General features: G+C 35.9%; 4 protein-coding genes across 7 annotated transcripts in view; all 4 read right to left on the bottom strand.

Annotated features, from left to right (window-relative positions):
* Positions 1 to 1,868, bottom strand: part of LOC107638817 (LOB domain-containing protein 4) — a 4,099-nt gene extending 2,231 nt beyond the window's left edge. Inside the window, exon 1 of the mRNA XM_016342217.2 lies at positions 1,511 to 1,868. Within this exon, the coding sequence (XP_016197703.1) occupies positions 1,511 to 1,699 (189 nt within the window). The 5' untranslated portion in view covers positions 1,700 to 1,868. The remainder of the gene's footprint in view (positions 1 to 1,510) is intronic.
* On the bottom strand, positions 7,868 to 11,249 carry LOC107638819. Of its 2 annotated transcripts, none has more exons than XM_016342218.2 (2): positions 10,983 to 11,249; positions 7,868 to 9,115 (listed from the first exon to the last, which is right to left on the bottom strand). In XM_016342218.2, the coding sequence occupies exon 2, from the start codon at positions 9,105 to 9,107 to the stop codon at positions 8,832 to 8,834; it is 276 nt and encodes a 91-aa protein (XP_016197704.1). In that variant the 5' UTR covers positions 9,108 to 9,115; positions 10,983 to 11,249; the 3' UTR covers positions 7,868 to 8,831. The 2 variants fall into 2 exon arrangements, with proteins under 2 accessions (XP_016197704.1, XP_020976365.1); XM_021120706.1 differs by lacking the exon at positions 10,983 to 11,249 and adding an exon at positions 9,827 to 10,065.
* Positions 12,404 to 17,689, bottom strand: LOC107638815 (pentatricopeptide repeat-containing protein At1g02060, chloroplastic-like). 3 transcript variants are annotated; one of them, XM_016342213.2, is made up of 4 exons: positions 17,407 to 17,689; positions 14,696 to 14,836; positions 12,519 to 14,613; positions 12,404 to 12,486 (listed from the first exon to the last, which is right to left on the bottom strand). In XM_016342213.2, exons 2-3 carry the CDS (start codon positions 14,827 to 14,829, stop codon positions 12,537 to 12,539), a joined length of 2,211 nt encoding a protein of 736 aa, XP_016197699.1. In that variant the 5' UTR covers positions 14,830 to 14,836; positions 17,407 to 17,689; the 3' UTR covers positions 12,404 to 12,486; positions 12,519 to 12,536. The 3 variants fall into 3 exon arrangements, with proteins under 3 accessions (XP_016197699.1, XP_016197697.1, XP_016197700.1); XM_016342214.2 differs by lacking the exon at positions 12,404 to 12,486 and adding an exon at positions 16,447 to 16,503 and having other exon boundaries at positions 12,537 to 14,613; XM_016342211.2 differs by lacking the exon at positions 12,404 to 12,486 and having other exon boundaries at positions 12,517 to 14,613.
* Positions 23,072 to 24,772, bottom strand: LOC110270524 (nucleolin-like). Its single transcript, XM_021120137.1, has 3 exons — positions 24,516 to 24,772; positions 23,413 to 24,385; positions 23,072 to 23,247 (listed from the first exon to the last, which is right to left on the bottom strand). Exons 2-3 carry the CDS (start codon positions 23,693 to 23,695, stop codon positions 23,090 to 23,092), a joined length of 441 nt encoding a protein of 146 aa, XP_020975796.1. The 5' UTR covers positions 23,696 to 24,385; positions 24,516 to 24,772; the 3' UTR covers positions 23,072 to 23,089.

The following is a 26,577-nucleotide window of genomic DNA, read 5'->3' as shown; positions in this document are numbered from 1 at the left end:
TATAAAAATATTCTGGTCAATAATAATAATAATAATAATATGACATGTTATTACTCTTTAGTGAAAGAAGCCAGTAATTTAGTACGTGAACTCGTGAGCCATACCTGATAGATGCTGATAATTTTTTTTATTTTTACTTTACTCTTCTTTAAACTCTTAGTCTTTCAGTCACAATTGGTGATAAATAAGAATACCCAATTCTTTTGTGCTTTCTTATAGAAACACTTTTATTTTATATTAATAAAATAATATTTATCTTTAAAAAAAAAAATAACATGTTATTACTATTCTTGCAAAAGTACTTGCTTATGTATAAGACCCCTCCAAAGTTGTTTATATTTTACCATTAAATATTTAAAGTTGTATGTCGTGTTCAAGAACTAGATGTAGTAAAAAGCACCACGCGTTGTTGATATTATATTGTCCAAAATAATTAGCACTCAATTTCACCTCTTATTTGATGTGTGCCCTGAACAGAGCTTTACTTTCTCTGAGAAAGGGACTTCAAATAAATAATCAATGTTTGTAAGAACTAAGAAGTAACAGCCCCTTGTAACTTTTGAGTGGAGGTGGAAAAGAAAAATCAAGGTTAATGTGTTAATAAATAATATTGGAGAATTTATAGTTCAATCCACAATGTCTGAAAATTAAAGTTCTATTCTTTGTGTATATAATTAAAAAGACTTAGTAGTATCAACATAATTAATCAACATATATATATATAAACACTACAAATCAAGTAGTTTTATGATATGAGATGTTTATTATCCTTAGTACTCAGATGGTTATTCTGAATAATATGAATGATGTTCATTTTTTATCTCATAACCCATTGTACACATTATACAAATATTTCATTGGCTCTCTAACGAGATTCAAATAATAAACACTACTAAATCCTTCGGAAGAGTCATCAATATACTTACTCCAATCCTTTTTTTAATAGTCATAAAATTTGCAAGAGTATAGTTGCCAAAATTATATGACATACTAAAACTTGATATGATCAGTTTATAATCTTTCAGATCATATTTAGGTCTATAGTCATATACCAAAAAAGAAAAGAAAAAAAAAAGAAAGAAATCAGGTTAAACAAGTTCAATCCAGAGGTGAAGAGTTATTAGAACAAGTTTAGAATATATAGCAAAAAGTGAAAACTCAGGTGATAACTAAGATTTGTTAGATGGTAATTTAATTAAATCTGTCAAATTATTTGACGATTCTTAATTATCAACTTCACATGAAGTTAACTATATCCAAGTTTAATTTACACCATAGTAAAATAACAAATACATTCTACCCTATAATAATGTTAACATCTACTTGAAGACATACATAACTGGGAAGAAGATTAAAATAGTGAAGGATTTAGGTAATATATCCACGAAATTTTAGATTCAAATAATCATAACTAAGGGAAATATTAAGGGGTAACATTTTTAGTGTAAAAAGGTGGAAATTGACTAGAATGGATTAAAATATAAAGGAAAAAAAGTTGTTAGTTAATTACCTGAAGCATCTTGTTGACATTGCTGGCACCAAAGACTCTATGAACATTAGCAAACTTGTGGGGTTCATCAGCTGGGAAATAGGGAGCAAATACACAATCTTGTGCACACCTTCTCCTTAGAAGCTTGCATGCTGCACATGGTGATGCTGCACCCTGCTTCCTCCCTCCACCACCACCTTGTTCCTTCATCAATTCTCAATTAAGGGTTCTTGTTTTTGGAGGGAAATTTGAGAAGAATAATAATGGCTATATATATGTGAAGATGCAATAATTAAGGAGTGTTATAAAAGAGATATATGGAACTTGGAAGAAGAAAAACACTACTTAAGAAAGAAAAAAAAAGTGAGAAACATGTGGGGAAGGAAGGAGGGGTGGCCTGCATTATAATAAGAGAAGTAGGAGATCAGCAACTTTTGTATTTTGTAACCATCAATTAGTCATCAATAATGTTTTTAATGGTGTGAGATTACATCTAATGGTGGAAGATTATTCACTTTTCTTTTGATGGTTAAGTGCTGGTCACAAATCACAAAAGTTGCTGGCCTCTAGACTTTCTCTTATAATTAATATATAGAAATATTTAAGTAAGACTATTCTTTAGAAAAATATATGCTTATAGACAAAAGTTGATATTGTATGAGGATTTTCTTCTTACCCAAATAATGATAGCCGTTGAAGTTAATTGTGTTCGGTAGGTCGGATACCGGATGGGTCGGGTGAGTATCCCGGTCAATAGGGGGAAATCGACTGGACGTACGTCTCCGGATTGGGGGGTAAGCGAGGTCCCGAGCTCTTCAGATGTGAAAGGAGGGTGTCACCTGCAAAGACATTCCGACGCTCAAGTCAGTGGGGTGTGCAGGCGAAAAGGGGGGTGATTGGTATGTGACGTACCTTGGGGGAAGGGTAGGTCTTTCCCCATATATACCGTGTCAGAGGTGGGCCCTGCAGGGACAAGCCCACCTTCTTCAAGGCCTCCCTTGCACAGCTGTGACAAAGCTGTCAGGGACGCGTGTCCGGATCGGAACCTGAGCATCTCCCCCGACCGTTCGAGTCGGGTGCTGCTCGGGTCGGGCCGACCCATAAACTGCTTGGGCCAGGCCGTAACAAATTGTAATTTTCTTCTTACCAAAATAATGATAGCCGTTGAAGTTAATTATAATTTACAATACAGTTAAAAAATTTTATTAAAAATCCACTTTATTTTTTATTATTTGAGCTCCATTTAAGGATCTGTCGTTGGCTAATAAGTTGCTGTATGTACAAGACGGAATTTAAACTTCCAACACTTATTTAAACAGACAAATAAATTAACCATTCGACCAATCAAGTTAATTAAAAACTCACTTTATCTAGTTTTACTATTGTGTCCTCTCCATAGAAAAATCTCTCTAATCTCTATCAACTTTCTTTTATGTAGTGACACTTTAGGGTGTCATTACATTTTATAATTTTTTTTTTGGGGTAGAAGTTAGGAATGTGCTTTACAAATTAAAAACAAATAGAAATATGCTTGTTTGAATTTATTCTTTAAAAAAGAAATCCTAAATTTTTATTTACCGTTAGTTATACCTACCAAGTACCAACATAACAAACTTAAGCACATTGTGATTCACATTGTCAACATTGTTATATCTTAATATCTTAAGTCAACTTGGGGTCTACTATAGTAATTACACTTAGTCAATAACTATATATATACATGCTTTAGGGTTGACAAAATAAATGACTTTGCTTTAGGGACACCAACTATAATAAGATTTGAGTACCCTGATTTAGGGACATGCATCCCCCCAAACCCTTATATATCTAACGGTTTATCTATCTTTTCATATCCTAAAGAAATCGATATGTGAATAGAGTCATAAGGAGACAACATTATTGAAATGGCATATATTCATTATTCACCGATAGACAATAGATTTTGGCAAAAGCTAACTAATGATATTTATTTATTTAAATAAATTTTCTCAAAATCTTTATTTAAAGTTGAGGTTAGTAGTGTGAAATGGGTGAGTGTTTTGTTGTTGAAATAATGAGAGGACAATAATGTAATGCTTTTGTTCAAAGGAGAGGAGGTTAGGATGCTATTTGAAGCAACCTACCATCAATAATGAAGAGTGGCATTGAACGAATGGAATGATTGCAAGGCTTGTGAACTTTAAAGGGACCAAAAGGAATTCTTAGGCAGCTGAGTTAGGTAAAGCAATGATTTCCCAATTCTATTTTGAGAAAGTATAGAGAGACAATGAGTTTAGTGTACAATGTGTACAATAAGAATAAAACTAAAATTAAGATCAATTAATAATTAAATTAATTAATTTTAATAATTTTTAATTTAAATTAAAAAAATAAAAATTTAGAACAACGGCAATTTCGTATAGAGAAAGTATAGGGAGCCAATGACCTAAGCATACAATGTGTACAATGAAGGTTTAAAAAGTATTAGAGATATGGTTATTAGTGTTACATTATCCTATTAAGTTATGCTTTTGTGATGAGTGGTTTCAGGACATGGTATTAGAGTTCCAGATCCGGAAGGTCAAGAGTTTGAATCTTGGTGAACCCAAAATTAGCTTTTTATAACATGAGATGTTTATTATCCCTGATTTAGCCCATTGTACACATTGTACGTTTAGGCCATTGGCTCCCTAGCACTACTCTTTCGTATACTGCACACCTCTCCCTCCGCACTAAAAATCTCATCAAACTGCACACCTCTCCCTCCTTTTGACTGTTTACCGTTGCCGGATGTTGTTTCGCCGGCGTCATTTTCCGTGACTGCTAACTCTCTATCTTTCTTTTCTCTTTTTTCTTTCTTAATTGGCAGAGCACAGTAACTCATAAAACGCAATGGCCAGCGGAAGCGGCGATGCCACTTCTGTTTCTGCATCTTCTTCCTTCTCGAGTTTTAGCACCCGATCTGGCTCCCACATGCGCCGCACTTTCCACTGGTACGACTTCATCGCCCTCGGCGTCGACGGCATGGTTGACACTGACGTCTTTGTCACCACCGGACGCGTTGCTCACCTCTACGCTTGGTCTCGCTGTTGTCCTCTCCTACGCAATTGCAGGCTTCTGCACTCTTCTGCGATTGACAACTCCCGCAACACGGGAATCAAATACAAAAGTGAAAGCCTTTTTTTTAATGCGGATGTTCATTACATTAGGTCGGCGGATGGTTATTTTTATGTCTAATGCGGATGGATTTGAATGTTCAATGCAGTAGATGTGCAGATGGTTGTTTTAATGAGCATTTGGATGATTAATTTATTGAATTTAGTTGAAGCATACAGACTTAACATTTTTAGGGGTGATCAATTTTATATATAATCGGATGGTTATTTTAATTGGGGTGAGTCACGGCGCTGTTGGGACTGCTGAGGTGGGTGATGGCACTGCTAGAGTTGCTAGAGGGGTGGTCAGAGCGTTATTGGGGCTGCTGAAGGGGTCAGACGCTGCTAGGGTTTGGTAGTGGGTAGGAGATGGTTTAAACTTGAAACTGAGGGGTAAAAGTTTTTTGTTACTAGAGTTTAGGGGTGTTTCTTATTTTTTAATCCACCATGGGCCAGTAAATCAATCTATTGTACACATTATCAAGATTTTTCATTGTCTCCTTAGCAAAATTCTTCTACTTTTTCTTAAAGATGTGATATAGATTAATATATATCTCATTAGATACAATACAGATTTAGAATAAATAGATAAAAATACACATGAAAATTTAGAATGGACAAAGATATACAATAAAAATTCGTAATTATTAAAATACACATCAATTTTTTTTTGGACAAAAATGTTATATCATTAATAAGGAGTTTGATATTGACAAATCTTTAATGTATATTTTTGTTCATCAAAAACAATCTCTAAAATGCATTTTGATATTTATAAATCTTAATATGTATTTTTTCCATTCTAAATTCTTTTATGTATGTTTATGTGGATTTACTCTTCTAAAATGAACTATGTAACATAACAATTCTAACTCATTTAGAACTCATATGCAATATCTACCATTAAAATGAGTAACACCTCTTTTTAATTATTTTTAGTAGCCATAAAGCTTATCTTGAGGATTTAATTTTGTATATGCACAATTCTACTACTTTACATTACACGCACTAAAAGAAAAGTGAAGAGTACTAACTTCATTTAAAATATGTTTATGTATTTGTTTGTTTTCACGAATTTTTTTATGTATAAATATTTCTATGTAGAATTTGCTACATTCAGTCAAGAACTTTTTGTATATCAAGAAGTGTCTCAAAAAAGAATAATTTCACATATTTTTTCAATATAAATTATTGTCTACAATTAATTTAATAATAAATAAGATGTGGATCAATTTAGTGTCTTACACTCATTATATAGCATAATATTTTTCTTGTTAAGAAGCCTTGGTGCAGGACAAAGTGATTGGGAGTAATTTATGAGGTCAAGGGAAATGGGATCAAGTTGATGTGGAAATGGAGCACCTCTTCATTATCATGTAAGCATACAAAGTGGCAATTTGATGGTCAAGACTCAAATAAAAGAAGGGCAATGTTCAAGACCGTTTGAGAGAAAAAGCACAGCTTTATTTTTTTCTTTCGGTTGTTTTGATTTGATACATTTCAGAAAAACAAAAGTTGGAAAACAGAAAGAGCAAATACCAAATTCAAAGCAAAGGGGGCCCATTTTGGGAAGATGTCATCAATTTTTTTGTCCCCAAAATATATACTTTGCACCTTTGGTATCTCTTACTTTTGGTAAATTTTTGTTAGAAACGAGGGATTAATCGGTGCAGAGTTTATGTCACATAATTAGCATTGTCTTTCAAATGATAGTAGCATTCAAAGAGAGTAGTTAATAAGTTAGTCAAAGAAATACCAACAAATGTTAAAACTTAAAAGTATAGTGCTAAACGACTTACACTTAGAAGGCATTATTAAGAGAGTTTCTTAGTTTTAACCATGATCAAGGGTAAATTTAGTAATAAAAATTTAATCTATTCAATAGTAATTTTCTTTGTGTTAAAGGAAATCATCCTATTTCTTTATCCTCTTCCTAGCTTCGATTTGTAAAGGGTTAAAATAGAAGCAAAGCATTTTATGTAATATATATTCAACCTTAGATCTAAGCAGTCAATAAAGAAGTTTTTTTTTTTCTTGGTAAAGAAGCTTTGTGACGCTTAACTAAGGATCCTAAACGCATCAATGGAGTATTAACCAACAAAATGAAGACAATTTGTAGTATATATAATCATGACCCTGTCAAATCATAATTTCTCAATGTACTTTATTTTCATGCTCGTTCTTATAGAGGTTGGGCGGCATGAAGGGATAACTATGCTGATGGGGAACATGATTTTGACTTTTGGAAAATCTGATATTGCCCAAGGAAATAGAGAAACGGTTCATTGGAAAATAATAAAAAAGAAAAAGAAAGAAAGAAAGAAAAAGAAAGGAGATCTTACACAGTTCACGGCCATTGATGAGAGAAAAAAAGATGAGAAGGGGAAAAAAGAAAAATAGTGGTAATTGAAATTTTATATATATCAATAGTAAATATTCAAAACATATAACGGTGGAAATTTAACGTAAGTACTTTTCCAATCCAAAAGGTTGTTCTAATCTACTAAATCTAGTATACTTTTATATTAAGAGAAAAGTTTGACAAGAAAAAACTAATTGGTGCTGGTAAGAAGGAACAACAGTAATTGATTAGTAGTCCCTTACTTTCAAAAATAATTCCTAGCTAGACTAGTAAGGGCAGCAGGCCCCTCTTCACTTTCTTATAGTATCTTTTAACTTGTTGAAGCAAAGTGAATTCGATCGTGTTGGAAAGATAACTATCGAAGAAATTTAAGGTTGTGTTTAGTTTGTGCTTTCATTTTCGTATTTTTTTTTTTAGAATTTATTGTTTTACAGTTTTTTTCCTTCACAGATCCTAAAAACAGAAAATATTAAAAATAAAAAACAAAAAATAAAAACGCAAACCAAATGCATATTTAATTTTCACAACCGAAATGATTTGCTTATAGTAGGGGAAAAAAAGCAGAGGAGGGATTCACAATAAATAGGATAACAATCAAGTGCTAAAGGTCTCAGATTTCTTTGCACATAAAAGGTGCAATTGGTGGCCATTTACAAAGTAATGCAGGGTGACTTTTATCTTGATTACATTGTCATGCATGAGGGTCCCTATTATGCCTTTTTGCTAGGCCCTTAACAGAACAAACAAACAAAGCATGGCCAGCAAGTAGGTCAAGTTTTTGTCACCAAGGACTACGGGGAAGGGAAAGGAAGCGTGTTTGTGAGATAACATACTCAATGAACAATCTAGGAATAATGTGCCAAAAAATAAATACACTACATAAAAAGAGCCAGAGCAGACGTAATAAGGTTGACAGCAACACAAAACAGAGCAGTATGCAGCAACTAAAACTAGAAGCATACAACTACTAATTGAAACTCCCTGTCTATCTTCTGCATGTTCCAGTTGAAAATGTTTCCTATAGATCCAGCCATGGCAGCAAACCCCCTATTTACAACGTTGATTCATCACTCTAGACACCGGTGTCATGGGGACTCTAGAAAGTCTCAGGCACAAGTTTGTTTGAACTGATCAAAGCCTCACTGTGAAGATTATCCACTTTCCATAATTACCATGATTTGAATGATGGATAAAACCTACTACCTGGTTTATCATTGTTTGAGGATATGTTAAATCATAGGTGCACCTGCACCTTCATAGTCCTTGGAGATAAAAACAACCTACTTGCTGGCCATGCTTTGTTTCTTGTTCAGTTAAGGGCCCCTAGCAAATGAAAAAGATGATCCAACCTCTAAATCCACATCCCCACTAAGTAGACAATTGTGAATACTACTACCTCAGCAATTGAGAGAATTGTTTTCAAGTAGATAGTCAACAATTCAGTTAAGTGCAAATCCAAATCCTTCTCCAACAACAAAAATGTCAGATAATAAGACACATTTGTACCTATTATTAGACATTTAGAGCGTAGCCAGTAAGCTATATTTGGTGGTTTATATATTGCTTATAGTAGTTGTCACCGTGAAAATACACTTTGCACCCCCAGAAAAGAGAGAAAAGCTTAAGCTAACTTGGCTTTGCTAGATTGACTTTGAAACTGCAATCAACAGAATAATAGTCCTCCAACTCAAGGGCCAGCCTAGAATTCTTAGCCATGACAGGGACTAGGAAATTCTTAATTAACTATCACATGATCATTGAGCAATATATCCTTTTTAGTTCCCAACTACTTTGCACAATAACAAATGCATAACAAATAAATTGCAAAAAAGAAAAAAAAAAATAATTAGGTGATGTAGCGAGGAGGAAGCTCGCCTTTCTTGAGAAAGGAAAGAGAGTACTCTGCGGCATCAATGAGGTCAGCAATATTGTGCAATGAGCGCTCGTCCGAACCTACCCAGAACATTGCACGAACCTCTGCTTTCTTCGCTAATCTAGCTGCAAATGTGAGTGGCAACTTCGGCGAGTTAAGGCTTCGCAATATCTGACGGTATAGTGACAGGACTCGCCCTCTGTTCTTAGCTAAATCCTCAGCTGTAGCCCATATCAGACCACTTCTCATTTTTTTTGCTGTAACAACACAAGACAACCATAATGAGCAATGAAACTAAATCCAAACTATTGAACTTTGTACGATTGAAGCGTAAGTATGTTTCCTTTTTTTTTTACTTTGCTAAATGGTAATTTTAATGCTTCCAAAGTATTCAATGCATTGAAAACTTAGGTTTGCATTATTTTTTCCACTCCTTAACAAGTGCGGCAAGAGTTCTCATTAGCAACCCCCCAACCCAAAAAAAACCTCACACACACTTTTTTTTTTTAACTTATTCCATACCCAAAATATTAAACAGTGGAGCAAATCAGATTCAAATACTTAGGCATAAAAGAAAGTCAAGCACCCTTTAGAAAAACAGCTGTTATATATATAGTCTAACTGCAGTAATTAGTGTTTCATATGATAACCGAATAATCAAGATTATCCATGAGAATACATAAATTCCTGTCAGCAAATCCAAATATTGTGATGTAACAACCAAAATTTTATATGATAAGCGAGGAAATATCATCTTCAACATAATAGAAGACACAAATACAATACATAGGAGCACCAACCAGCAATTCCACACACAAAAATTGCAGCAAACAAAATCGATGAAGACACAACTAGAACTAATTCAAAATGGAGATGAACACAAACCAAACAACAACAACAAAAAATAGTAGCAAATGACATAAATAAAAAGGAGGGGGATGCTCCTCGAGAGCGTGGGATTCACTAACCATGAAAGGAAGGAGATATCCAGAGAGCGCCAGAGAAGAAATCTACAAATTCGTAATATTTCTTTGGGTTTTAAGAGGCTTATCATTTGGAGAATAAAGCGATCGTTTCCCTTATTAAAGTAATACGCTTGTTTTTATTGAGAGTAAATACCAAATTGTACTTAACAAGTTCATAACTAAAAGAAAAATCAAAATGCACATAAATCATAGCGTAAATACTAAATCCACCCCAAATTCATAAAGTTCCACCACCAAATGAAACAAGGTAAAGGATTCGACGGTACCATAATTGTTTGAACTATTAAATGGTCACAGTAATAAAATATCATAGTTATCAGAACCGAACCGGTAATCAAACCAGTTATACGACCAGGTCATTGGTTCAACCGGGGAGTCAATAGTTCACCCAGTTGACCCGGTCATAATTAAATAAAATTATAAAATTATAAAAATAAAAGCAAAGCAAAGCTTCTTGGTAGAATATATGTATTCAAGTTGAGGACTTGAGGTACATTTTGCATAAATGAACGGTGAGCTTTTCTCATACAACATTTTGAGTATATTTGTCATTCTAAAATGAAACATTCAAATGTTTTTAAAGCAACACAACCCATCAAATGTAGGCGAAATTGGTCTTACTATGGATATCAACAAAGGACTTGAAACAATTCATTTAAACATCCTTCTAATTTTAAGTTTGAGAATGCCTATTAGATCCAACTGAGTTGCAGGCTCAAAATGCAATTTTCCCAAGTTGCTTAATTCGAAATTTTACACTATAACAATGTTTAATAATGAAGTGCAAGATGTAATCACAGAACTCCCACAGAATTCAGAGTTTTGTTTATATTCAGGCCTGAAAAAGCTTTCACCTGCAATAGAATCCACCAAGGATTCTGCATAGTATATTTCCTCTATTATCCGGCAAATTCAACGACAAATTCAACTATTCAAGTATTCAACTCTGTTATCCAGCAACAAAAAAATTTGCTCAGGTTCAGCAACAATTCTAAAAAACCAAATACAACAGCAACAACCAACAGATTCAACAACAACTCTAATTAAAATTTGCTCAGGTTTAACAACAATTCTAATTTCACCGAAATTGACACTGAACTAGTGAAAGAACAGGGTCGAAAACTCAAAGGGAGCTCACCTGGTTGACTGGTTCCGAGACGGCGACGAAACAAGAAGACGACCACAACCACCACCCAAAGGAGCAGATGCTGCTTGATTGGTTCCGTCTGCTTCTGCCGCCGACGAAGCGAACGCAGGGGCACGAGACCGCGACGACGACCTTCAGTCTCAGATGAGTGCGAGACCAAGAGAGTGATGAGGTGATGAGGCCGTGAGAGACTGAGAGTGACGACTGACGAGGTGAGGGGAGAGACGAGGCTGGGGGTTGGGGGGTTCCATTTAGATTTGGGTTTCATTCAACGGAGAACCCGGGGGGACCAATGAACCGGGTTAAATGAACCGGATGGGTTGAACCGGTTTCCACAAGGTCCAATGCTTGTCCGGTTTGACGAGTGGCAAGTGGCTCGACCCGATCAAATAACCGAATTTTCGGTCGAACTGATTGAATCGAGTAAGATTTGATAACTATGCAAAATACATTTTTTAAATTTTTTTATAATTACTAAATAGTTCTTATTTAATTTTAATTACAAATTAATTTTTTATATATTATTTAATTATAAAATATATTTTTTATTTTATAAATTATTATTTTATTATTTATCTATCATGTTTATTAATAATTAAAAATAAAAACAACAACGAAATAAATCTTATCGTGACCTTCATACATATTTTGACAATGCGAATCAATGAGTTTTTTATCCCTTCGTTACTTTCGTAAAAGTTAAAAGTCCTAAATCATGTTTGTTGGTAATTCAATCGATTAGAAGTACAACCAATCAAATGAATTTCGTATTGGGTTTTTCCAAAATTTAATCGATTAAAAAAATTGTATTTGTTGGTAATTTAATCGATTGAAAGTACAACCAATCCAATCGAATGAATTTCGCACGACAATATGGATTTTTCCAAAATTCAATATCAATCGATTAAATTTCGTACTATATGCTTTTTTTTCAAAATTCAATCGATTGAAAGTGTACACTACGCTATATATTACACCATTATAATTTGCTCTAATACTTTTGCCTGTTTCCAAATTAAGGAGTTAAAGATTAAAACAAAAATACCAACAAATAAACCAGCTTAAAAAAAAAAGTTTCGTTGGCCTTCTTAGTATATTAATAACACGTTTACGATGAAAAATTTTATCATCAATATAGGTGTCCAAATGATAGATTGTGCGATCGTTAACGGAGATTACCTGTATAATATGGATCTACTACTACTACTACTAGAGCATGAAGCCCTGAAATCAGCAACTAAACCTGAACTAACCTTAACAACCAATAATGTTCAATTTTCTATTTTGATCAATTTGAAGACCAACTCATCCTTAGTTAGAAAAGGGGTCAATTATATAGATCAAAAAATGTAGTTACTTTCTATTATATACAAGTCATACTTACAAAAAATTAAATCTCAAGTCCTTTGTCCTTTGTGTAATAACAAAAATATTCTAAAGATGAAACAGAGATAACTATGCAGCATCAGAAGCTTATTATGCTATCAATATATGATCAAAATGGAACAGATGAGAACAAAAGACTGAAAAAGAAGTGAATTTAACTCACTTTAGGTCGACTCTTGGCATTCTCTTCGATATAAATGCAGCTTCCTTTAATCTCCCTCCTGCCTCTAGAGCTGCTATCAGATCATTTAGGCATGTCAGTTCCTGATGTAAACCTTTCTCTGCTAATTCATAGCATAAATTAAATGCTTCTGAAACCTTGTTAATTTTACAAAGGGCCGCAATAACTGAATTACACAAGTCAATATCAATATTTCTATGATGTTCCATACTAAACAACAACATCTTGCATGCTTCTGGTAGCTTTCCTCTTTGGCAAAGGAATTGAACCACTTCTTCTATTTTAACACGGTATCCATTCTTATAGTGCAACTCAATAATCTGAAATGCTTTATCTCGCAGTCCAGAGCCAAAAAGGAGCAGTAAATTCTCAGTTGACAGGTTTATATTTTGTCTAATATTTCTCTCCAGCATCATGACAATAAGGGAGGTAGACTCATGAACACAACCTTTTTCCAAAATTCTTGCCAATATAGAATGCAAGGTAGATGTTTTAGGTTTATATGAGCTCTTTAGCATTTTCTCTAGAGTCTCCTTTGCAAGAAGAGGCTTATCCTTCCGAAGAAAACCATCAATCAAACAATCATATATCTCAAAATCAGGAACAAAATCTCTTCTTAGCATCCATACCAAAATCCCATAACCATTTTCATATGCGCCTTCTTTACAGTGCCCCATAATCACGGTCTTATATGATAGGTGATCTTGTGTTCCCCTTTTCATTAGCTGTCTAAGTACCTTCTCAGCCTTCTTAGATTTCCCATGTTCACACAAATATTGAAAAATAGGACTATATGAGGCAGCAATTGGCTTGGAACCATAATTACTTAACAAGGTTTCATTCTCATATAATTCATCAAACAGCTTCTCTGCTGCATCATAGTCACCTCTCTGACACAAACTCCGAATCAGAACACTGTACGAGGCTGAATCTGCTGGGACTTGAAGGTTTTTCATGTTTTCAAACACCTTAAATGCTTCATCCAGGTTTCCTGAAGAACAATGTGCATGAATTAATATATTGAAGGTATATGTATCTGGTACGAAAGTCCCATCTCCCATCATTTGGCCCAAAATATCCTTTACCTTGTCCAACTTTTGTCCCTCACATAATCCTTTTATCAGAGTATTGTACGTAATTACATTTGGCTTTAGCCCCCTACTAGTCATCTCTTCAAGAAGAAACAATGCTTTATCTACTTGTTGTTTCATACAATACCCTCTAATCAAAGTTGTGTAAGTCACAATATCAGAATTCAAATCTTTGCATTTCTTGTTCATACCATTCACTAAGTTATGCGCTATACTAACCTTCCCTGCTTTACACAAGCCATCAACGAGTGTATTATATGTAACAACATCCGGATCGCAATCAAAGCTCGTCATCTCTTTAAAGAACCAAAACCCTTCTTCAATGTAGGAATTCTTGCAAAACCCTCTGATCAAAATATTGTATGTGTACACATCTGGAGTGACACCGTATGTCCCAAGCATTTCATCGTACACAGCTCTTGCCATATTGGTCCGGCCCCGCCTTAGCAATATAGACAAAACACTGTTGAATGTGACCACAGATGGTGATACACCAATTGATTTCATAGTCTCAAAAAGCTTAATGGATTCTTTGAAGAGGCCGGCTTCACCATAACTTCTAATTAAGCTATTGAAGAACCTATCCTCAAGCTTGACTTCTCCATTGGACTTTTTCTCAATGGAAAACAGAAAATTCCTAGCAACATTGAGATTCCTCTGACGACCAAGGATTTCCAACATCATGAAGTAGGATTGAGCATTGTGCGGGAAACCCATTTCATGTGCCCACTTGAAGAACTGAAAGGCCTTGGAAGGTTCCTTGATATGGCGTAAAGTCTGAAGCACATTGGTTTTGGAAAGAAGGGTAGTGAATGAAGACAGCAACTGATTTGACCAAGGTTTGTAATTGATGAGATTAGCCATGTCTTTGGCTCTTTTACACGAATTCCTTGATCTGGGTTTCTCATTTTGGTGGAGCTCTTGAACCCTAGTATGATTATCTGTCTTCTCAGACCATAACTTCCTGAATTAAATAGATTATGAGAATATGAACAAAAACAGGGACACACAAAAGTAGTTTAAAAAAATTGTCTTGGGAACAGCACCTGAGAACAGCACAGGGATTAGAGCTGAAGTTGGAGATTGGAATGAAACGCTCCTTGGTAAATACTTGTGATAAGAGACTCTGAGGGCCACTGTTTAAATCCTCAGCTGTAGCCCATCTCAGACCACTTCTCATTTTTTTGCTGTAACAACACAAGACAATCATAATGTGCAATGAAACTAAATCCAAACTATTGAACTTTGAACGATTGAAGCATAAGTATGTTTCCTTTTTTTTTTTACTTTGCTAAATGGTAATTTTGATGCTTCCAAAGTATTCAATGCATTGAAAACTTGGTGTTTAGTTGGAGGAAATGTTTTCTGTTTTCATTTTCAATTTTCATTTTCTAAAAATTGTTTTTGCTTTCAAATTTTCAGATTTTAGAAAATATATTTGTTTTGATCATTGTTTTCAAATTTCAAAAAAATAAAAACACTGAAAACATGTTTGGTTTGATTATTTTCAATATATTAAAAATCTTTAAAATAATATTATATGAACAAATTAAATAGTCATGCATAATGTCATGGTCATTAAAACTTCATTCTTCTTAAAATGTCAGAGTCATGTATAAATTCATTCTTCTTAAAATGTCACAGTCATGCATAAATCCATTTCATTCTTCTTAAACTTCATGTAGTTCTTTTGCAAGTATAAATACAATTAACAAATAAACTAGAACTTTGACACAAAAAATACAAGCAATTTTCTAAGCTAATTTACTAATAAAATAACCAAAACACAATTGTAGATTATACTTTCCCTTTAGCCTAGCTACATTCTTCACTGGCTCATACAGTATGCCAATAAAAGCCTTTGTATTTTTATTGGACCATTTTTTGCTATCTTCAGTTTCAGATTTTCCCCCATCTTATGCTAATAAATATCAACTACTATTAAATATGAGATGCAACAAAAGAAAGAGATATCAACAATGTTACATGTAACTATTAGCAAATGGCAATGGAAGTAAAACAAAACCTAGCTTCTTAACAAAAATCAACACAATGCTAAAAAAAATTGGTAGAAACCAAAATCTCCAAAATGGCAATTTGAAAACAGAAAAGCATAAAAAAAAAAAGAATGTTTCATTTTTTTTTTTCAGAAAAAAAAAGTTTTACCAAGAGAATAGTGACCAGAGGCAGCACGAAGCAGTTAAAGAAGAGCCGAGAAGATGGAGAGGAGGGAGGCCACATTTAGAAAAAAAAAAAAATACGTGCCTTTTATCTTTGGCGTGATGAGAATCGAAGAAAGGCACTTCATAATTACATATGTGCAACCACTTTCCAGATGAAAATTGTGAAAACAGAGAATCAGCATTTCCTTGTTTTCACCTTATTTTAAAAACATTTTCATAGAAACAATTTTTATTAAAATCAAACAAACATGTTTTCATCTCTAGTTTTCATTTTAAGTGAAAATGAAAATTGAAAACCCTCAAACCAAACACCACCTTAGGTTTACATTTTCAATTAAAATTTTTTGCACTCCTTAACAAGTGCCATAAGGGGGCAAGAGTTCTCATTAGCAAAAAAAAAAAACCACAGACACACCTTTTTTTTTTTTTAACTTATTCCATACCCAAAGAGCGGAGCAAAACAGATTTAAATATAGTTTAGCTCAGTAAGTAGCGTTTCATATGATAACCTAATAATCAAGATTATCCATGGATAATACATAAATTTCTGTCAGCAAATCCAAATATTGTGATGTAACAACCAAAATTTTATATGATAAGTGAGGAAATATCACCTTCAACATGATAGAAGAGACAAATACAATACATAGGAGCACCAACCAGCAATTCCACTGACAAAAATTGCAACAAACAAGATCGATGAAGACACAACTAGAACTAATTCAAAATGGAGATGAACACAAACCAGCCAACAACAAAAGAAACAGCAGCAAATGACATAAATAAAAAGGAAGGGGTTGCGGTGGGATTACCATGAAAGAAAAGAGATATCCAGAAATGAACAGAGAAGAGATAGGTGAAGATCCCAGAGAAGAAATCAACAAATTTGTTGCTGCTTTCGTAATCTTTCTTGGGTTTTAGGAGGCTTATCATTTGGAGAATAAAGCGTTACATTTCCTTATTAAAGCAATAAGCTTGTTTTTATTTAGAGTAAATACCAAATTGTACTTAAGAAGTTCATAACTAAAAGAAAAATTAAAATGCACATGAATCATAGCGTAAATGCTAAGTCCAGCCCAAATTCATAAGGTTCCACCTTCAAATGAAACAATTACACACAACTTGTGAATGTTATTGTTGATCACTGTTAATAACTTTGATGCTTTAACAGTTTAACAAGAACGCATTATAGGATCATTCAACAGAACCGCAATGAAAACTGTGTTACGTCATCAAGTGCAATGAGATTAAAACACTGACCAATGAGTGACGAGTAGAATACCAAACACTTCGTCACGAAAATGAACGCAGCAACAGAAAAGAAGGAAAAACAGAGAAACTTTGAGACACAGACTCATTTAGTAGCAACTAACAAAGAACAACAACCAACAATCAACCATGAACAAAATCATTTACTAATGTTATTATTAATTTTATTTTAGATATTTGTCCATGAATAATATTTATTTGAGTTTAACATATAATTTAAAAATGCAAAATAAATTAAATCATAAAAAAGGTGAAAAAAACCTGGGAAGAAAGCAGCGACGAAGTGAGAGGGGAGAAGCGCTTACCGTCGACGACGTCACTCGGCGGAGACCGGAGAAGCAATTAAGGACGCAGTAACGGCGATTTGGGTACCGACAGAGACGGAGTAGCACTGTGGCGGTAGCAAGTAGCAACGCATGAGAGGTGAGAACGGATCAGCGACACCGGCTGCAACAACGCCGGCAACTGCGACGCTGGTGGAGCTGGCAGACGGAGACCAGAGGGAGGAAGGTAGGCTGGCTGCTGCAGCTTACTGCAGCTTAGGTGGGTGGGTGTGGGTCACCGGATCGATTTGGTTCTTTACCTTTCTTTTTCTTTTTAACTTCGAAACGGCATCGTTTTTATTGATTTTTCTTTTTGAATAAGAGGTAATGACCAAATCAGTACTCGACAGATTCAAACGCTGACATTTTAGTACCTGACTATTGTTATTGACAAAATAGTACCTGAATGTTTTAAAAATTTGCCAAGCGTGTCCTGATGCTTGCAGGACCATAGCTCCGGCGAGTAAGAAGCTTACGTGTTTATCGGTTTTTGCTGACAAGAGAAATTTATTTTGAGTTGGAATTTATAATTAAAAATATTATTCCAAACCCTAATCCCTCCCCCTCCCTCGTCGTAGCCCCCTTTCCCTTTCCCTTTCCCTTTCCCTTTCCCTCTCCAGCGCAGCCCCTTTCCTCTCCCTCCCTCTCATATCATCTCATCTCATCTCATCTCATCTCATCTCTGCAATAAAAAAGAACAACAATCTAATATCTCAAAATTCCATCTTTTCCAAGAAACTACAAAGCAAAATTTTCGATTCTCTCTCTCAAATCAGAGAAGAACAGGACGAGAATTTGAAGAAGAAGAAGAAGAAGAAGAAGAAGAAGAAGCTACAATTCCTGAACATCCCAGATATCTGTTACCTTTTCTTCCTCTTCGCCTTCTCTCTCCTCTCCACCGCCGCCGCCATCTTTACCGTCACTTCCCTCTACACCAATAAAGCTGTCTCCTTTTCCTCCACCATCTCTGCAATCCCCAAAATCTTCAAGCGTTTGTTCATCACTTACCTCTGGGTCACACTTTTGATGTTCATCTGTAACTGTCTTCGTGATTTTCTTGGTTTTGTTTATTATAGCAATTGATACACAGAACTGGTTTATGTAGTTTTTCATGGTTATTGTGGGTGTGTTGGTTATTGTGAATTTGGTGGGATTGTTGGTGCAGAATGTTTTTTACTGTTTGCAAAAGTTACCATCACCAAGGAATTGATAAAAGTGTTTTACATGATCATCTTGGTAAGAAATTTGGGGGGTTTGTAGGTGGATTTTTTCTTTTTCTTCTTTTTTTTTTAATGTAATTGATGGAATATTGTAATACATTTGGAAAGAAATACAAATGGTATTGGTAGATTGTAATTTGAATTGTGATATTGTGTTCTGTTGTGCATGCTTCTATCTGTGCCTTTATATGATCTGCGATGGGAGGGAGAGAAAACAGGACAGCAATGGAAAGGGAAAGGGAATGGGGCTGCGATAGAGAGAGAAAGGGAAGGGGGAGTGTGTTGGAGGGCTGCAATGGGATGGAGGGGGAGGGGGCTGCGTTGGGTAGGGGAGGGCTGCGATGGGGAGGGAAAGGGAAGGGAAGAGTGTGTTGGGGGCTGCGATGGGGATGGAGGAGGAGGGGAGGGGGGCTACGTTGGGTAGGGGAGGGCTGCGATGGGGAGGGAGATGGAGGGGGAGTCTGTGTTGGGGAGGGAGAACTTAGGGTTTGAGGGGTGGTTTGCCATGTCACCAAAATACGGTGGCCATGTCAGCATTGTGTTTGCCGGAGATTTGCTCCGGCGAGTTCGGGGATACGTTTGTCAAATTTTAAAATTTTTTAGAGACTATTTTGTCAATAACAAAAGTCAGGTACCAAAATGTCAGCGTTTGAATCTTTCGGGTACTAATTTGGTCATTACCTCTTTGAATAATTATCTAAATTCAGGCTCAATTTTTTCGTTATAGAACCATGAGGGTGATGTGCGGGGATATGAAAATAGAGTGTGCTAGATCAAATGGTGGGACAACTTTATTATATTGACAGGGGATAGAAATCGCATGGTCCGAATTGCTTGTTTTAGAAAAACCTGTGAACAATTCGGAGGGTCTGATTTGGCAATTGCTGAAATTTGAATTTCACAGCATGCAAATCGGACTGTGGATTTTGTATGTATATATAAATTTTTGTATAAATACTAGAATGAAGTCGCACGGCCCGAGTTTAATTTTTTAACATTAATTTGAATCAGCTCTCCCTAATCGTTGGGTCTGATATAAGGGTATTGTATATATAAAAAGTGTTCAACTCGTAGAAGAGTCTCAAATCTCAGATATCGTCTTCTTCTTCATCTTGCTCGCTTCTTCCTCTTCCTCTTCCTCTGATTTCTCCATTTTTGTTTTTCTCCGTCTTGGTATGTAGCCTAAAAATTTGGTAGTGTAGTTTCTGTTGTTATTTAGTGGAGTGAGAGAAATGGATGACAGAGTTCTTTTAAAAGTGTATTATTTTGGTCAAATTTTGTTACAAACATCTGAAGGAGTAAAATTCATTTGTGAAAATTCGTTAGATGTTGTTATTCCCTTCACAATCTCATTTGAATAGCTCAAAAGTGTGATCTATGAGGAGATAGATTCTGAGATGCCAAGAAAAATATCTTGTATTTTATACAGATATCCCATATCGGTGTTTGGTGGATTCGTCAAATTTGAAGTCAAATATGTAATGGACGAAGCTAGTTTGCAAGAGATGTTTTCAATGTATATTGAAAGTCGTGCTCAAGTCTCGTTCATCGAGTTGTACGTTGAGTTCGAACAATTTGAGGCCGACCGGAATATTGTACGCGAAGATTACAATAGTGACAGTGAAGAAGAATTCGAAAGCAATTACGAAGTTGTTGGTCCAGACGGTGATGAAGATCAAGGTGACGGCACCATGGCTCCAAATGTGACGGACGTGGCAAATGCACTCGCAAACGAAGTGCCGTTTGAGGAGCCATCTTTCATGCGAGTTTTGGATTTGGATGCCATGCATGTTCCGGAGTTTCCGGAATATATGAGTGTAGGTACATGGTTACGTATATTTATAAATAGGATTAGAAGCTTGTAATAATTTAAATTGATCGATGGACTAAATAGTTAAGTGAAGTGTGAAAAGATGATGAACTAGCATTTGTTTATCGGTTTATTTAGTTAAGTTTAAGGTAATAATGTTGTTAGTTAGTTAGTGATTTAGTTTAAAAAAATTAGTATTTATTAATCAATATTTAATTCTGTGTTTATGTTGTTATTTTGTTTAGAATGAGATAATGACCATATGTACATTTTATTTATATCATAATTGATGCTATGAGTATTGATTTACTTCTAGTTTCGATTATTAAACATTTGTTTATTAAGTATTTTCTGCTCGGCTGCCTTCGTCGCAGAAATTCCTATTGTCGCAGACGGTGAATTTGCCGTTGGGGTGGAATTCAGTTCCAGAAAAGCTGTTATTAAGGCAATGAAAAAGTATACCATCTGAAGAAGTGTAGACTACCGGGTGTATGAGTCGGAGCTGTTGACATTTTATGCCAAGTGTACACAGTATGGGTCAGGGTGTGATTGGCTTGTCAAGGTTAGCATGATCAGCAGGAGGTACTGTTGGGTTATAAGGAGGTATAATGGTAGTCACACCTATACCAGAGCCACCATTTCTCAGGATCATTCGAAGCTGGATTCTAACACAATTGCAGAAGCAATAAGGTTATAAGGTATAATAGTAGTCACACCTGTACCAGAGCCACCATTTCTCAGGAAGTTGGATTCGATCACAATTGTAGAAGCCATCAAGCCGTTGGTGGAGGCTTACCCCTCGTTAAAGGTAAAATCAGTTATTGCAGAAGTGCAATCTAAGTTCAACTACACCGTCAGTTATCGGAAAGCATGGTTGGTTAAGCAAAAGGCAGTCGAAAAAATATACGGAGGTTGGAAAGCATCGTACGAAACATTGCCTATATAGTTTGAGGCCATGTATCATAAGGAGCCATCAGCTGTCGTCCATTTCGAGACTATGCCTGCATATCAAGACGATGACTTGGTGACTGATATTCGGGTATTGCATCGAGTATTTTGGAGTTATTACCCCTGCATTAGAGCATTCAGACATTGTAAGCCAATTGTCCAGGTGGATGGAACTCACTTGTACGAAAAGTATAAGGGTTGTCTGTTAGTGACAGTTTCATAGGATGGCAACAACAATATCGTCCCAATTGCATTTGCTATTGTGGAGGGAGAGACTTTTGATGCGTGGCACTTTTTCCTCAGTAACATGCGACAACATGTTGTCACTAGGGATGGTGTGGGGCTGATATCCGACCGATACGAATCCATCAATGTAGCTGTGGCACGCAGTAACGGAGCTTGGGAACCTCCCAGAGCTTTCCACATGTTTTCCATCAGGCACATAGAGTCGAATTTTCTGAGAAAATTCAAGGCACCGTACCTACAAAAACTGGTCGTCAATATAGGTAACGTTGAGTAATTCTAAGTTCGTTGCTAACAGAGTTACCTTGAACAAGTGCTTGTCATCCATTTTTTTTTACGATTGTTTTTTGTTATCGTACAGGTTATCCGCGGACGGTACGCGAGTACGAAGTGCGTTACCAGCATTTACGGGAATGGGGCAAGGCTTACACTAACTGGTTAAACGAATTTCCCGCGAACAGTATGCATTGGCATTTTATGGTGGCTACCGATGGAGCCACATGACGATGAACCTAGTGGAGTGCATCAACTCATTGTTGAAGGGTGCACGCAATCTCCCCATCATTGCTCTTGTCAAGGCAACATTCTACAGGCTGAACAAGTTGTTCACCCGAAAAAGAGCCGAGGCAGAAGCATGGATTAATGCTGGGCATTTTTTCTGAGCTCGTGACTTCAAAGTTGCATGCAAACCAGCTAGCATCAGCAAACATCCAGGTCAGTTGCTTCGACTGGTAGAATGAGGTCTTTGAGGTGCGTGAGATGCCAAGTGGACTGGAATATGCCGTCGACTTCCGTCGACAACGATGTGACTGTGGAGAGTTTCAGGTGGACCGGATTCCTTGTCGACATGTCTTTGCATGTTGTGCAAATCAACAACTGGATTGGCAAGCCTATGTGCATGATGTGTATAAGATGGACCAAGTTCGGTGGGTGTACCGAGCTAGGTTTAGGCCACTGGGGAATCCAACTACATGGCCCGCTTACAATGGGCCTCGATTCGTACCGAATCCGTTCCTGAGACGCATTTCCAAAAGTCGGCCCAGGATGACGCGCTTCTTGAATGAGATGGATACGCGAATGTTACGTCGTCCCAGGCGATGTAGGCAATGTGGGACTGAGGGACACAGTCGTAGTAGATGCCGTCAGACAACTGGTGCAAATGCCAACAGAGATGCCCAGTAGATTCATACGTTGTGATAAGTTAAACTTTGTAACCTATGACAATCTACCATGTGACAAATGCGACTTTATGTATTATCCAAACATTCCTCCATATTATGATATTTGAAACATTATGTTATGATATCTGAAACATTATGACTATAGAACAGTTAATTAATACCTAAAGAACTTGAAACAGTAATACATAAAGAAGTTTACTGATAAATACAAAATATAATATTAGTATAACAATAAGTTCTACAAAATGTTAACTACACAACAACTACTTTCTCATTGCCCACTTTACATCCTTCACAAGATTCTTGCATTTCTTGGCGGCCTTTTTGAACACAAAAGGAGTGTACCGACTAGCACTATGACGTGGAGGATCAACCCTGAGATTGTAACCTTTTCCTGCCTCATCTGGAGTACGTGCCTTACCTGTATACAATTTAATTAAACAACTACATAAAGCAATCAAACCAGAAGAGAGATAATAGTAGTATAACAATAAGTTCTACAAACCAGCCAAGTTTACCATATAGTCAACTGAATCAAAATATAATCAACCATTAAACAAGTAAAGCAATGTATAAAATATAATACCATGATTACGGGATTCTTCATCCTCGTCGGACTCCTCTATTTCATCCTCCTCCTCCTCCTCGTCTTCGTCATCCGGTTCATCTACTATATACCCATCAGTCTCTTGTTCAAGTGTGTTAGCATTTTCTTGAATAAGACCCATTGAAACACGATTAGGGTTTTGACTATTAAGAATCTCACAACCACCGTCACTCCTACTAGAGTCAACAGATACAAACCCTCCAGAAGCACCGGACGAAGTGGCTAACAAATGCCACGCATCCAAGGAATACCTACCCACCATAAAGTAATCAGGCTGCTAGACATATTGTGATTGTCCTGCATCTGCAGACATGAAACCAAGCAACTGGCTAAAAGAACCTCCATCTCCTGTGTCAAACTGTGGTATATCCGAATGCTGCTGATGTATTGGGTACGATGTGGTAAACTGTGTTTGAGGTACATATTGGCTTGAGGACATAGGTTATTCTTGTGGAAGTGGATTCGGATGTGGAGGGGGTGGTGGAGGTGACTGTGGCTCCTGCTCTTGACTGTCAACATCCATATGTTGATTACCCTCATCATTCTCTTGAACCATAAGATTGGACAAGTTCAAACGGTCCCCAAATTTTGCTCGGTACCAGTACTTGTAAGTATCCAAGGGATGTTGTGAAGGCATGGAAAGCTCAGTAAGAACGTGATTATACCTATTTGTCCACTACATCACCCAAAATGAATGAGTCGTAGCCGTGGCCCAGTTAAGATTCTTAGGACCAGTAAGGACTTCTCCGTGTGTCTTGTCTAGATTCTGTTCCTGATGCGGAACTCCCTGAACAAAATCGAACTGTCGCCTATACCTATCAGTTGCATGCCACTCAATGCATTCAAAACTGACCAACGACACCGTAGCGCTCCAACAGACCGAGTGCATGTAGATGTCTGGAGGAATTATGTCCGGATCCACGCGATCGAGAGCATAAGCAACCCACACAAACTGGAAAAGATAAAGTAAACACATGATTACAAATCCACTACACAATCACAATGACAAGAACAATAACAATAACAATAAGATTAACACTAACACTAAACCCGAAACAAATTCTTCTTTAATGAAAACACACCTGGCCTTCCTGAAGATCATCCAAGGCCTTCCTAAAGTGAGCAAGCGTAAGATATCTATAGCGACGGTCTCCATGCTCCCAGTTACGCCACCTAATATGACTTATTTCATTAACACAATGGGACTCTAAATAATAAGATACGGGGTTACTATAAGATAATATTACCTGTTAGCAAGCGGAAAACTACGGGATTCCCTAGGAAGCGGCGCTAGATATGGCAGGCGGATCCAAGCCCAACCAAATAGAAATGTTAGCAGAAGGCATGCCGATCCCCAACTGTACTGTCCAATACTCCCAAAATCACGAAGCAGTGGTAGATACTTCCAATGCACACCTGCGCCAGACTTGTCCCCAAACAAGATCGCTCCGATCACCAACATAATGTGGCACTTCACGTACCTCTGTATACTGTTTTCATCAGTCAACTATAAGTTTTCTTTTAGATCCCGCAGCCAGGTCAGTTTTATGCAGCTTCCTCTACATGCCGACTTACTGGGTGCAACTTCAAATTGGTGTAAACAGTCCGCCTCCAAGGCTTCAAAACTACTCATTGTCATCCCTGTCACTGGAAGACCGTCCGTCGGAAGACCAAGAATTATTGCCACATCTTCAAGCGTCACAGCACATTCACCGATCAGAAGGTGAAAGGTATGTGTGTCTGGGTGCCACCTTTCGATTAGAGCATTTACTAGTACTTTCTGACATTGGACTACCCCAATCTGAGATGCATGATAAAAATCAGTTTGTCGTAAGTACTCCTCCACCCTTTCATTGTACCGACCCGGAGGGACTGGATGATCACATGTCAACATCCTTAAACTCTACAAAAACATAATAAATTATTATTAATCAACTCGTTAACATTTTCTAATTTACTACTAGAGCAACTAAAATATCAAACTCGTGCTAAGCTTTTTCCTAATTACAATATTTAGTAGTAACCATGTACTAATCCACCAACTTATTAACTCTCATTAGTAAAAAATCTGCATAACTAACTCAACAACATATTAATTGAAACCACACAACCATCATAAATTATCTTACTAAATCCAATTAATACATAATTCCAATTCTTATTAAACCAATGCTCCTATTTAATTAACAATTCTAGCTTAGTTGTTTATTTATTCACGGTAACACAAAAAAAATGTTATAATATCTAACACCATAATCTCTAAAATTAATTATAAAATTTAATTAACTAATTATAACTTTAAAAATTATAACTTTAAAAATTATTACAAAAAATATTCTAACTACATTTAGAAATAATCAAACTGTTATTTTTACATATATTTCTAAATTTTTTAAAAAAATAATAATTTATGCTGTTTATATTCCTAAATTCAATTTCTAACAATAATAATAATTAACTTCCTAACAATGATAATTATAATTATAAAAAATAAAAAAATTCCAAAAAATAAATAATATAATCAGGTAAAAATAATAATAATCATTTACATTCCTAAATTCAATTCTAATAACAATAATAATAATTAACTTTCTAATAATAATAATTTTAATTATAAAATATTAAAAAAATTTCAAAACAAACTTACATATTTTGGATGACTGAGATAATGTATGATATGAAGTTCTGGACGATCTACGTCTCTACATTTTTTTTTCTTTGGCATTTTCAGCTTACTTCCACCATGCAAACCAAGTTTCAATGGAGAAAGGAAGAAGAAGGAGGATGGCTCTTCTTTGGGGGAAAAGATGAAAGTGAAAACGGATGCTGGGTATGGGTTAATGTTGGGTATAAGGGCACTGCCTGGGGGAGTGATCTGCGCGCGACACGTAGATGGAGGGACAGAACTCACATGGTCCGTTTCCCATCTACAACTCGGACCGTCCGAGAAGGCTCCCTGAAAACGTATGGTCCGATTTGTGGCTTGGCTGACACCACACACAGGTCAAGCACCCCCACTTTCCATAACCGCGTCCAACCTAATGTTTACCTCCATATTGAAATTAAAAAGCGCCTAAATTCATCTCTAATATTTAAATTTTTTATTTAATAGACATACAAAACAAATTCTTGAAAACTTAGGAT

This window comes from Arachis ipaensis, chromosome B04 (assembly GCF_000816755.2).
Source record: "Arachis ipaensis cultivar K30076 chromosome B04, Araip1.1, whole genome shotgun sequence".
Classification (NCBI taxonomy): domain Eukaryota; kingdom Viridiplantae; phylum Streptophyta; class Magnoliopsida; order Fabales; family Fabaceae; genus Arachis; species Arachis ipaensis.
This window is presented reverse-complemented; position numbering and strand designations above follow the sequence as displayed.

Bases quoted from the DNA above. Each gene is read 5' to 3' on its own strand.
- LOC107638819 (XM_016342218.2), bottom strand. From the start codon at position 9,107: ATGAGAAGTGGTCTGATATGGGCTACAGCTGAGGATTTAGCTAAGAAC.
- LOC107638815 (XM_016342213.2), bottom strand. From the start codon at position 14,829: ATGAGAAGTGGTCTGAGATGGGCTACAGCTGAGGATTTAAACAGTGGC. The intron at 14,614-14,695 runs GTGCTGTTCCCA...TATTTAATTCAG, and splicing joins AATCCCTGTGCTGTTCTCAG to GAAGTTATGGTCTGAGAAGA.
- LOC110270524 (XM_021120137.1), bottom strand. From the start codon at position 23,695: ATGGTGGGTAGGTATTCCTTGGATGCGTGGCATTTGTTAGCCACTTCG. The intron at 23,248-23,412 runs GTATTATATTTT...AATTGTATACAG, and splicing joins TGAAGAATCCCGTAATCATG to GTAAGGCACGTACTCCAGAT.